Raw genomic sequence first — 12,478 nt, forward strand, 5'->3', positions numbered from 1 at the left:
GGTATTTTCATGCAAATTCTTCTGCTAGTTGGGGTTTAGTCCAAATCTGCATTCTTTCCTTCAAGGCTCAGGGGTCCAAGATTATCTTCTGTGTCTGTATTAATTGGTTTCCCTTTTCTTTGTTGAAGAGGGTCTGTGCAATCCTTCTGCCTAGTCCACCATCTTGCCCCGCCTCCCTATTTTTAAATTTTATGAATAGCTAGTACATTCACATGGTGCAAAAATAAAGTATCAAAGAATGTACAGTAAAAGCTTACCCCCTCTCAAAAAGAAGGTAAAAAAAAAAAATCTCTGTTAATCACTTTTCTATTATTTTCTTGTGATTCTTATTTAAGCAGATAACTGGTAGGTATGTACCCTATTCTTGCTTTTTAAACTTCACAGTATATCTTGGAGATCTTTCTATCGTAGAGTATGAACAGCTTTTTCATTTCGTTATTACATCTGCACAGTGTATACCATTATATGTGCATGTGTCATGATTTATTTCACCTATCCCGTTGATGGACATTAAGGATTTAAGTGGTTTTCAGTTGTTTTAGTCTTACAAAGAGTAGTTCAATAAATAACCATCCACGTACATTCCTTTGCCTGTATTCAAGTATAAATTCCCAGGCAAGGAATTACCAGGTCAGAAATTACATTTTTTTATCCGTATTGCTAAATTATCCCTCTATTAATTTAGAGCTTTGATGAGATTCCAATAAAAATAACTACTGGGGTTTTCAGAACACCTTCTCCTCCACCCCCAACTATAAAAGCTGATTTTAGAATTTATATGGAAAAATAAACACCACCGCTTAGGAAGATTCTGCAAAGGTATGCTGGAGGTACAGAGGAGGTGGTTGGAAAGGACCAGCCCTATCCAGAATTGGTATCATTCTCTTTAATTATTGAGGCTTTGTAACACAATTTAAAATCTGGTAGTATGTAATTGCCCTATGCCACCCCAACAAGCACTGTTGTTCTTTTTGTGTTTTCTTAGATACTCTTTTTTATTTTTTTTAAATAAATAATCTCTAGAATCAACTTCTAAAAATACTTGTGATGATTTTGCTTTGTTTTTAAAGATCACAAACATATTAATCTTGTGGTACTATTTTTAGAAGATAAATTTTAATATCTTTATAAAGATATCTTGGAAAATTACTTCTTAGGAGGAAGTGAAAAGAAGCAAGCTGTAACTTTGAAGTGTTAATTGGACTTGTTGACATAAAACTTGTGCTTTCTTTTTTATAGGAAAGTGACTATTTTACCCCACAGGGAGAGTTCCGAGTAGACAAAGCAGGATCCCCCACTTTGTTGAATTGCCTTATGTACAAAATGTCATACTACAGATTTGGAGAAATGCAGGTTAGTTATATCTGTTTTTCTATAATCTTTATTTAGAATATTTTTTAAAATCTTATTTGCCTCTAGAAAGCATAGAATAATGATATTTTGTGTATACTGTCTAGAGAAGTGTGCTTATCTAAAGATTTCTGTTGTTTGTCATTAAATTTAGATTTTGGAGACTTCTGTGAAAAATTAGAGGAAAAAAAATCTGTTAGATTAAATACTTCTATTAATTAGGCTCAAATTCAACCTTTGCTAGCCATCCCATCTTTTTACTTCATGCTTTTGAAAGCCATTGCTGTCCAGGGAAGAGGTGTGTCAGCTTGAAAACAGTATTATTGATTTTAAGTAGGTCACTTTACTGCTTGGTGGGGAGAAGCCTGTGAAATTAAAGGGTTGAATTCTATAGTCACATGTTCACTCTGTCCCAGTTAGCCATTACCACAGACTAAGATCTGGGTCAGAGTTTCCTAGAAAGTTAGGATGTTGTGGTACAAAAACTCAAGGGTCTTAACAACCAGTAGATATGCAAACAGGCATTGTGGCAAAAAGGATGGACAGTGATCTGACATTGTACTGGGTTTTAGTTCTGGGTCTGTCAAGTCCCATAACTCTTGGAAAACTCAGATTTTCCCTGGACTCTTCTTAATTTTTTTTATTATCTGTAAATACAAGTGTTGGAATGATGGCTGGATTTTCTGAGATTCTTTATAGCTCCTAGATTATATGACCCTTTGTGTTGTGGTATTAGTGAAAACTGCCCAGTTCTGTGTTTCTGTCTGGTTAAGTTACGCTGGAAGACAGTGGAAGAATTGCTTTTTTTCATTTTATGCAATCACTGGCGATCAAGATAACTGACCAGACTAAGGGAATTTGTTTGAGTCTCTGTTTGTGAAGTGATTTTTATCTTTTTGTAAAATTCAGTCGTGATGACTGATAGGCTAAATAAAACATTCACTTGGTTTGCGGAAGGGTTTCCATGTCACATTTTCTGTTCATTGTGTTGCTTCAAGATAGATTTACAAAACCATGCATTTGTTTCATCATGATCCACCTGGAATACCCAGCAGGTGACTTTTTTTTTTTTTTTAATCTTACTGCTAGATTTAGGTTTTTGTTTGTTTTGATTTTTCTTTGATGAACCTCTTGGTCTCTAAACTCATGTTAAGAAAGTAGTACTGGGGCATAATTCGGAAACCCAAGGAGGGGTCGCTATGAGTCGGGGCCGACTGGACGGCACATAACAACAACAACAACAACAACTGGGGCATAATTAGTTAGTTACCTCAGAAACTGAGTTGAGTAAATGATTTGTTTTCTGTTTACTAATTGTATCATCAAAGGACCTTTCTCTATCTTTGTCAACAATTTTAAGCCATGCTTCCAGCATGAATTCATTTTAGTAATATCTAATACTAATACCTACTCAGGAGTAATAAATGCTTGAAACATGAAGTATGTGTAACGTTTGCTATTGTATAGATAAGTGAAAACAAGATTATTATCTCACTTGGGTAGATTTCATTTTCATTTTATTATTGTTTGTGTGTATGTTAACATAATCAGAGAATTTCTTGAAATTCTCACCCTATTGTTGCTCTTTTTATTCTTCATAAATTCTCCTGTGGTTTGACCTGTTTGGTCTCCTTTATAGCACTTAAGGAGCTCTTGTGGTATAGTGGTTAACACATTTGGATGCTAACCAAAAGGTTAGTGGTTCAAACCACCAGCTGCTCCATGGAAGAAAGATGATGCAGTCTACTTCCATAAAGATTTGTTGTTGTTGTTATGTGCCATCAAGTTGGACCCAACTCATAGATTTATAGCCTTGGAAATCCAGTGGGGGTTGCTATGAGTTGGAATTCACTTGGTGGCAGTGAGTTTGGTTTTTAGCTTTGTAGTACTCACCTTCTGCATGGAGTATCATTGCTTAACTCGTACATTTATTTAACAAACACATACTAAATATCTGCAAGCAAAACATAGGGGATAAGAAGCGCCATTATGAATGGGATAGAAGAGAAAAGCAGCTTGCATCCTAGTGGAGGATACAGGTAATTTAAAAAATATTAGCAATACACACTATTATAGAGTAAAACCACAAGGTGCCATACGGAAACAATGGCAAAGACGGCCAATCTAAATAAAATATTTACCCAAAGGACAGAAAAGGAGCCAGCCATGCAAAATTGCTAAATGAAGATTGTTTCGGGCAGAGAGAATAGATCAGTTCAAGGCCCTGCGGCAGAAAAGAAGCTCGTGTCTATGTGTTTATCTCTATACCTACAAAAAGTGCTTTAAAGGATTTCATTTTAGTATTTTGATTTTTGTGTACCTTCAGGCTGTTCATCCATTCTAAAGGTTAAATAAAATTCTAATTATGATGGATTAGGTTCTTTCTTCCTCTTTTCTTAATACCTGTTTACCCACTGCCATCAAGTGGATTCTAACTCATAGTGACCCATTGGGTTTCCAGGGCAGTAAACCTTTACAGAAGTAGATTGCCTGTCTTACTAATGCAAAGCGGCTGGTGGGTTTGAACCACCAGTCTTCTGGTTAAGCAGTCAAATGCCTTAGGCACTGTGTGTGCTACCAGAGCTCCTTAATTTCTAGTTAGCAGCATAGAATCCTTGAATGGTGCAGACATTTAATGCTCTCAACTGTTAACCAGAGGGGTTAGCATCTTGGAAGAAAGGTCTAATGATCTACTTCTGAAAAATAAGCCACTGAAAACTCTTGTGGAGCACAGTTCTAGTCTGACACACATGCAGTCACCATGAGTCAGAATCAACTCAGCAGCCAGTGGTTTTTTTTTTTAATTAATGTATAAAAGCTGTTGGATTTATTACTCAGTTCTGTTCTAGTGTAAAGAGAGAGATTTAGCATTTACCTTCTAATCCTGAATGTTTTCTAATGTGGTTAACATCTAATACTAATATCACTTTTGCAGCTGGATTTTCGTACACCCCCGGGTTTTGACCGAACACGTAATGCTGAGATTGGAAACAAGGACATTAAATTCAGACATTTGGAGGAAGCCTTTACATCAGAACATTGGCTTGTTAGGATATATAAAGTAAAAGCACCTGATAATAGGGAGACACTAGACCACAAACCTCGAGTCACCAACATTATCCCCAAACAGAAGTATTTGTCAAAGAAGGTGGGTGCCAAGTGAAGTGATTTCTGTAAAGGGGGAGATCAAAGTTGGTTGGTTTGTATCAAAAATAATTACTAAAAGTTTTTAATGAATTTTGTTTGCCAGATTTGTAAAGACTAAGGATTATATACAAAGTTGATCAGGCTAACCTGTTAGAAACATTCCTTTCTAACTGAGCACTTTTGCTATCCAAGGCAGCAAATTTTTGGGGGTAGCATGATGGTTATCATTGAAGCAAACACTTTCTAAGCTAAGATTTTCAGAGGCATTCTGGCTTTAGTTTGTGCCATTCTCATAAAGTAAGATGCATCTATGGCCATCACTTTCTGAATGTTTCTGTATATTTGGCTCCTCATTTCTTCAGTCAAAGCAAATTTATATTGCATTTTCAGTTCCTTCTTGGTATAATGTTACTACATTTTTCATTGAATTAAGAATAGGTTTGAGTTGGGTGTCTTTCTGAAGTCCCCTCATCCCCCCCCCCCCAATAATTTAAGATAATTATTTTTAAATGTAATTGTCATGACAAAAATTGTAGGCAGGAATTATGATGATGAGACTATTGCAGTTCTTTTGTAATAAGCATTGTATTGTGGTCATTATTGCTCACTTAAATTAAACAGATCTCTGATCTTTGCTATAAAAGTCTCCTAAAAATGAGTATTTATATAGGTTGCCCAGCTGTGGGAGATGGGAAATTATTAGCAGTTGGATGACATACTAAAATTGCATTGTGTAAAGTATTGTTATTAAAGGACTGATTTTAGTCCTGAAAGACTTAAGGATTTGTGTCTTAGTTCCTTAATGTTGCTATAACAAAACTACATATGGTTGGTTTTAATGAACAGAAATTTATTTTCACACAGTTTAGGCAGCTAGGAGTTCAGATTTCAGGGCACTGGCTCTCAGGGAATGCTCTCTGGGTCTGCTCTGGGGGAAATCCTTAGCTTCTGTAACCCCAGTGTTACTTGATTTCTTGGCAGTCTCTACATAGCATGTGGCCCCTACCCCCCCATGTCTCATCTGCTGTTCTTAGATTTCAAAAGTCAATGAGTTTAAGGGCATAATCTATACTGATAAGGCCTCATTAACATAAAAAAGAAAACCTTATTCCCAAGTAGATGACATCCACAGGTCTAGGGGTTAGGATTCCAACACATATTTTGGGAAGACACAATTCAGTCCGTACGTGGTTTACATAGCACATGGATCATATTTATTTGAAATCACTGAGGCAATTGACTTACCCCTTTCTGATACTTAAAATATTCTTCAAATATATTCAGAATACAAATGTTTTCAATTTATACTAAAAAAAAGCTTGAATGTTAAGTATGTAAGTAGATTGCCCATTCTTCCTTCTGAGGAATGGCTGTTGGGTTTGACACACTAGCCATCTGGTTAGCAGTCACATGCCTTAGGCACTACACCACCAGAGCGCCCATATAAATAGAAACTGTTTTTAAACGAATGTTTTCTGTGCCAGATACAGTTACCATATCTACATGAATCTATTTAAAAGTAGCACACAGAGCTGACACTCGCTATGTTAATGACATCATCAAAACTTTAGAAGAATTGGTATTTTAGTATGAAGGCCTATTTTTGAGCCAAGGATCTGCCTCAAATTCACTTACCAGTCTTTAGATAAAATGATAAAGCAATCAAATAATCTGGTTTCTCACAGGGATACGTAGTAGTAGAAACTGGTGAGTCATATCAATGCAGAAGTCAAAGCAAATGCTGCTGAATGCAAATCAGATACTCCTGAGACATTCAGGCTCAGTTACGGTCTCCCTTTCCCCCTACAAAAATAGAACTTTTGGATTTTCTAGCATAGTGGCTAAAGCACTTGACTGCTAACCAGAAGGCTGGCGGTTCAAACCCACTAGCCACTCCTCGGAAGGAAGGTTGGGCAATCCTACTTCCGTGGTGATACTGCCTCGGAAACCCAAGGAGGGGTCGCTGTGAGTCGGGGCCGACTCGACGGCATATAACAACAACAACAACAACAATTGGTAATATAGATCCCAGAAGTGAATGTTCTTAATCTGACCTCTTTTGTCTTCCCTAGATGAATGAAAGATAAATATATGAATGGAAAAATGAAAATTAGTCTTCTGTGCCTGAAAACATATATTGTAGTAGCCAATAATAATGCTTTAGAATTTCTGTTATCTATGGCTTTGTATTCTATTTTGTATTAGCACTGGAGGAATGCTTTTTGTTTGCTTTCTTCCTCCAGTTCAGTATTGAGTTTAGCGGGAAGGGGTGGAGTATAGCAGTCATTCTGAGAGTTCTCTCGCCACTGCAGAACTGAGGTTGCTGTGGTGCTAGGAATGGTCTCTGGGATTAATTGCAGAAAAGACCAATTGGCAGGACTCACTGCCAAGGGGGTAAACCACCACTGTTCTCTCGGGGCTCGGTTACACACTTGCATAGATCTCGTGCATATTAGGAGCTCATAAAAAAAAAAAAAAAAATATGTTGGAAATTTATAATGATAATAAAGTAACTAACATGCTTGGCTTATTTAAAAAATCATGTCCTCCGAAGTTTTATTACTATGTGCCTTAATGTGATAATAAGTTAACATAATAAGTTAATAAATAAGGTAACATATGCTGTGGTTAATAAGTTAGCAGTAGCAGGTCTGTGAAATTCTAGGAATGTTGCTTGGTTTGGGGGGATTTTTTGGCTTAGTCATTTTTAAGTACTTATTTCTTACCTAAGGTATTATTATTGGAGAATATGCCAAGTAATTTTATTTCTCTTTCAATATTGTAGATAGGTATAGTCATCTTCACTGTACAGATTAGAGACCTGGGGCTCCAGAAGTTAATGAGTTAGCTTGCTATTTCTGACACACAGCTAGGTTCTTGAAGGGTGAAACAGGAGCAGCATTAATGTTTTCTTTTTTTTTGGGGGGGGGGTCTAGTGTTAAATTGTGTTGAGTCCTAGACATTTGAGTAATTACAACTAAGCATTTAATAGTTGAAAGGGGAGTGGGGTTCATTGGCTTGATGGTGAAGAATTTATGATGCATTTGTAGAGTGCTCTGGTAATTCTTTCATCTTAAAGCTGAATACCTAACCCAAATTCTTTCTGAGTCACTCCATGTGCTTGGCATAAAGCTAGTTAGTGGTGCTCATTGACTGTTCAGGGATTCCAGCTGTAGGAAGAGCTAAAAATTTATTAAGACGATATTCATCTCAAGACAGGAAACTATGTGTGTGTGTTTTTTTAATCTGTAAGAAACTTGCACTAACACCATGTATTCTGTTTTCAGACTACCAAGAGGAAGCGTGGCTACATTAAAAATAAGCTAGCTTTTAAGAAAGGCAAGAAAGTATCTAAGAAGACTGTTTAAACACACTGTTCTGGTTCCTGACTTGAAGCAGTTGTCCTTGTGAGAACCGGTCTTTGCCTTTAGCTCATGTCATGTTTCACAGCAACAGAGGGTACAGAACCGTCACTGGTCCAGGTTAATGTACACAATTTTCTGACAATGCCTGATTTAAGAATAATAATAAAATTGGCTTATTGAGAACAGCTGTTTCTGATTTATAATGTGAAGCAAGACAGAGCACTGCTGTAAATGTCTAGCAGCAGATCTTTTTATTGGTACATATTATCCTTCAAATCTGAGAATTTGGGCTAATTGCACCAAAGAACCCTCTAATTTGGTCCCTGGCACACATACTTGTCAATGTTTTTATTTTACAAAACCTCTTTTGATTTGAATTACCCAAATAGCAATATGTAAAAATATAAATGACAGTATGATGAGAGCTTCTTGAACCAGTAAACTAGTACAGGCTTGAAAAAAGAGGTATTAGAAAAATAATTATACTTCCTTGAAATATATTTATTTTCATGTTTCTCCAATGCAAAGAATGTTTCATCAAATGTACATTTTCTATTGCTTCCTTTTGACTCTGTCTGAGAAGAAGCTGCTGTTTCAAAGATGGACCTCTGAGTAGCTAATTGCTTCAAATAGTCTTTATGTTGACACCTTATTGCTGCTGTTAGCAGTTGTTTTCACCAGGTACTTACAGAGCAGATGTCATACATTGTTCATTCAAGGGCTAAATTTATATCCTTTGGAAATCATGACAACAGCACAGAATGTTGCTTACCAGGAGGAGTTTGGTATCTTAGTACTGAGATTAGTACTATGTTTACATGTGAAAGTTTAAGGAAAAACCTTAAAGTTGACAGGTATCCAAAGTTCATTTTCTGTGACTCTTCAAAATGACAAAGGATTTGTAAACTTCGCCTGGATTTCTCTCATATTTTAAAAAGTTTTAACCATCACAGTGATTTTGTTCTCTGCTCCATATTTTTTAATCCCCTAAAGCATTTGATGAAACACTCTTTAGAGTTATATGCATTTTCTTACTTTTATTAGAAATGTGACTAGTGTCAAAAATGCACTAAAATATAAATGGAGATTGAATATGTTCACTTTCCAGCTTATAGGCAACTTTATACAGACTTGAAATTTTCTCCAGTTTAGTAAAAGTGAAAGAGAGAAAGAGTTTTTCCTGCCACAGGATGTAACTTTTTTTTTATATAACACACATAACTTACACCACTGCTTTTGGTGGAAAAATGCAGAATAGTATGTACCTTTTATGAGGAAAAATGTAATTTACAATGTTCCGTGAGAATGTTACTGCTGATTTTCTTTTCCAAGGTGTAGAATATTCTTTGATTTATAAAATTCATTTTTGACCCAAATGATGGTTCTTTTACAGACCAATAAAATGGCTGTAACATTTTCACAAATAAAGTGTAACTGAATCTGGATTTCTGATACCTTGTCATTGGGGGGATTCTGTTTTACTTTGTTGCTTTAAAATTCAATGCAGAGAAGTTGTTGACTGTAGGGGAAATAAAGTTAATTCAAATTTTGTGTTAAGTGTTGTCTTTTACAAATCATTTTGCTTTTCAAAGGAGTTATGGAGTACTAAAGGTGCTCTGGTGGTGTAATGCCTAAAGCATCTGACTGCGAACCAGAAGGTTGGCAATTCAAACCCACCAGGCACTCTGGGGAAGGAATAGTTAAGATTTATGGCCTTCAAAACCCATTGGGAGTTGCTAGGAGTTAACTCCATGACAGTGTTTTTAAAAGGTTATGTGAAGTACTAAGCACACACCTCCTCCTTTGTTCACTTTTACCAAAGTTTCTGAGACTATGTACAGAAAAGGAAGGCTGAATTCATTCAACTTAAACTGGCTATTTTATTTTGCCGCCTTTGCCCCAGGATGGAATCTCTTTTTTTTTTTTTCTTGGAAGGAGGAAGATACTTAGCCAAATAAGAATTTTATCTCCTAAATTTAAATGTGAATAATAGAAATCATACAAAATTCTGCTACATAAATTTTTTATACAGTCTTCAGTATTATATAATTTTCTCATTATGAGCAAGGAGAATCTACTTGCCTTTTTTAGTTTTAAGAGGCTCTGGTGACCTCCTGGGTGAAGCATTTGGCTGCTAACCCAAAGGTTGGCAGTTCAAACCCACCAGGTCCGCCTTGGGAAGATGAGACAATCTACATATGTAAAGATTTACAGCCTTGGAAATCCGAAGAGGGTCATTATGAGTTGGAATTGACTCAGTAGCAGTAGTTTTGTTTTAGTGTTAGGAAACACCATTTTGGTTCAGTGGATTTCATCAGTAAAAGTATTGTAGCTGCTTAAGCATTTGTGGTTTTATTGTAGCAGAAAATTGAAATTAATAGTTTGGTTACATATAAGATAATTGGCTCACAGTGTTTTCTAGATCTCTAAATTCACATGCGATCAGTAACACTATACATCACAAAACTTAAAGATCATGACCATAAAGTTTTAGACTGTAAAACAATTTGTTTTTATTCTACATTTCAGAATTGAACAAAGTCATAATGCTTTGTAGTATAAATAAAGCAGCAAGGGTAGCAAGTGTTACTGTTTCCAGAGCCAAGAGGCCATAAGATCATGGAATTTGGAGCTGCCTCTTCTTGATGGGCGCTGCCCCTGGGTGTTACAAATGGTTAACACCTGCTAATCACAATATTGGAGGTTCGAGTCTACTCAGGTACCTCAGAAGAAAGGTGATCTTCCTAAAAGTCAGTTATGAAAAACTCAATGAAGCACAGTTCTTTTGTGACACACATGGGTCGCCATGAATCAGAATCAACTTGATAGCAATTGGGTTTATTTTGGTTTTGCTTCTTGATGGTGTTTTTTCAGAAATCCATCTTGCTTTGTCTACAATCCTGAATTGAGATAGGTGGAGTAATGATAAATGTAGAGCTTAACCTATGGTCTGCAATTGAGATGGTAGATAATTGAGATTGAGGTCAAACAACCAGTAATGAAATGCCATGCTGTCTAATCTTTCTTTTAAATTAAGCCCTTTTGATTGTGAAATTTAACAAAGAAAAAAAGATGAAAATGTCCAGGTAGTGAATTTCCACAAAGCAAGAGACTTTGTAACCCCAACTTAGGTCAAGGAAGGGAATAGTGCCATCACCCTAGGAATTCTTCATGGTCCCTCCTCATCACTGCCCTGTCCCACTTCTTCCTCCAAAAGTTAATTACTCCACTAGCTTTTTTTAGTACTTACCTTTATGTTATGTTTTATCACCTAAATATTTCTCCCTAAATGTGATTACTTAATTGCACCTAGTCTTTGAAATTTCTATAAATCGAATCATAGAATATGTATTCTTTTTTATGTTGTTTCTTTTGCTCGGTAGTATATTTGGGAAATTTATCCAGATTGTTGCATGCAGCTATGTTTATTCATTTTCATTGATATGTATTCCCTTAAGTATGCATGTTGATAAACATTTGTATTGTTTCTAATTTGAGGATATTAGGACTGATGTTGTGAGGAATATTTTCTCCATTTCTTGGTGCTTTCACTCATGCATTTCTGTAGGTATTTATCTAAAAGTAGAATTGCTGGATAGGATACTAAAAGCTTTTACTGCTCTCTGTTCTAACTAGCTCTTATCAGTCTAGTGCCTAAGGCATTTGACTGCTAACCAGAAGGCTGGCAGTTGAGACCCACCAGCCACTCTTTGGAAGGAAGGTTGGGCGATCTACTTCTGTGGTGATACTGCCTTAGAAACCCAAGGAGGGGTCACTATGAGTCGGATCCGACTTAAGGGCAGTGAGGTTTGTTTTTTTTTTTTTTAAAAATAGTGGGTGAATAATAGTATCTCATTGTTAAATTGATCTTTCCCAGGTGTGGTAGTTAGGGTTATGTGTCAACTTGGCTGGGCCTGGTTTTGAGTGGCTGGGCAGCTGGTGGTAGTTATTCCTCATGACGAGACTGGCAATCAACTCCGTGGTGTAATCTGCCACAGGCAGCTGAGTAGCTGCTTTAGGGAGGTGGTCTGTTTCTCATATATAGGAGAAGCTTTGGGAATGGTCTCTAGCTTTTTGGCACATTTGAATCTTGTGTGTGGCCCAGTCATTGTTCAGCAGCCTGCCATGCCATGCCGATCTTGGGACTTGAATTAGGGGCCTACTGCTTTGTGTAGTACGTTTTTAGTTGTCAACCTTGGGTTCGTCAGCTTCAGCAGCCAGAAAACTGCCTCAGTGAAGAAAAGCCTCCAGCTTCAGTGGGCCAGGAGCAGGAGGCAGAGCTGAACCCCAAGGTTGAGGGGCTTTCACCCAGTCCCTGAAGCTTGGCACTTTGCACTTGGACTTCTAGCCTCCAAAATTGTAAGAGAATAACTCTTGTTTGTCAAAGCCATCCCATCTGTCGTATATTCCTGTCAGAGCGGCACTACGTAACCAAAACACCAGGTTACTGATGGGATTTGCCAATTTTAAGATGCTGGTTCTATCTTTCTACCCACAGTGTTTTTTCTTTTTTTAGTTTATTAGTAAGAGTTCTTTATATATCCTGGATATAAGGCCTTCATCATTTGTGTTGAAATTTCTTCTCTGTGACTTGCATTGTTGTTGTTGTTGTTGTT

At 36.7% G+C, this 12,478-nt stretch overlaps 1 protein-coding gene across 1 annotated transcript in view; it reads left to right on the forward strand.

Moving 5' to 3' along the window:
* The window catches only part of STT3B (STT3 oligosaccharyltransferase complex catalytic subunit B), a 135,074-nt gene extending 127,209 nt beyond the window's left edge, over positions 1–7,865 (forward strand). Inside the window, exons 14-16 of the mRNA XM_007948630.2 lie at positions 1,240–1,353; positions 4,286–4,498; positions 7,785–7,865. Coding sequence (XP_007946821.1) covers positions 1,240–1,353; positions 4,286–4,498; positions 7,785–7,865 — 408 coding nt within the window. The remainder of the gene's footprint in view (positions 1–1,239; positions 1,354–4,285; positions 4,499–7,784) is intronic.
* Positions 7,866–12,478: the final 4,613 nt, after the last annotated feature.

This window comes from Orycteropus afer, unplaced genomic scaffold (genome assembly GCF_000298275.1).
Source record: "Orycteropus afer afer isolate SDZICR_OR568_19922 unplaced genomic scaffold, OryAfe1.0 scaffold00218, whole genome shotgun sequence".
Lineage (NCBI taxonomy): Eukaryota > Metazoa > Chordata > Mammalia > Tubulidentata > Orycteropodidae > Orycteropus > Orycteropus afer.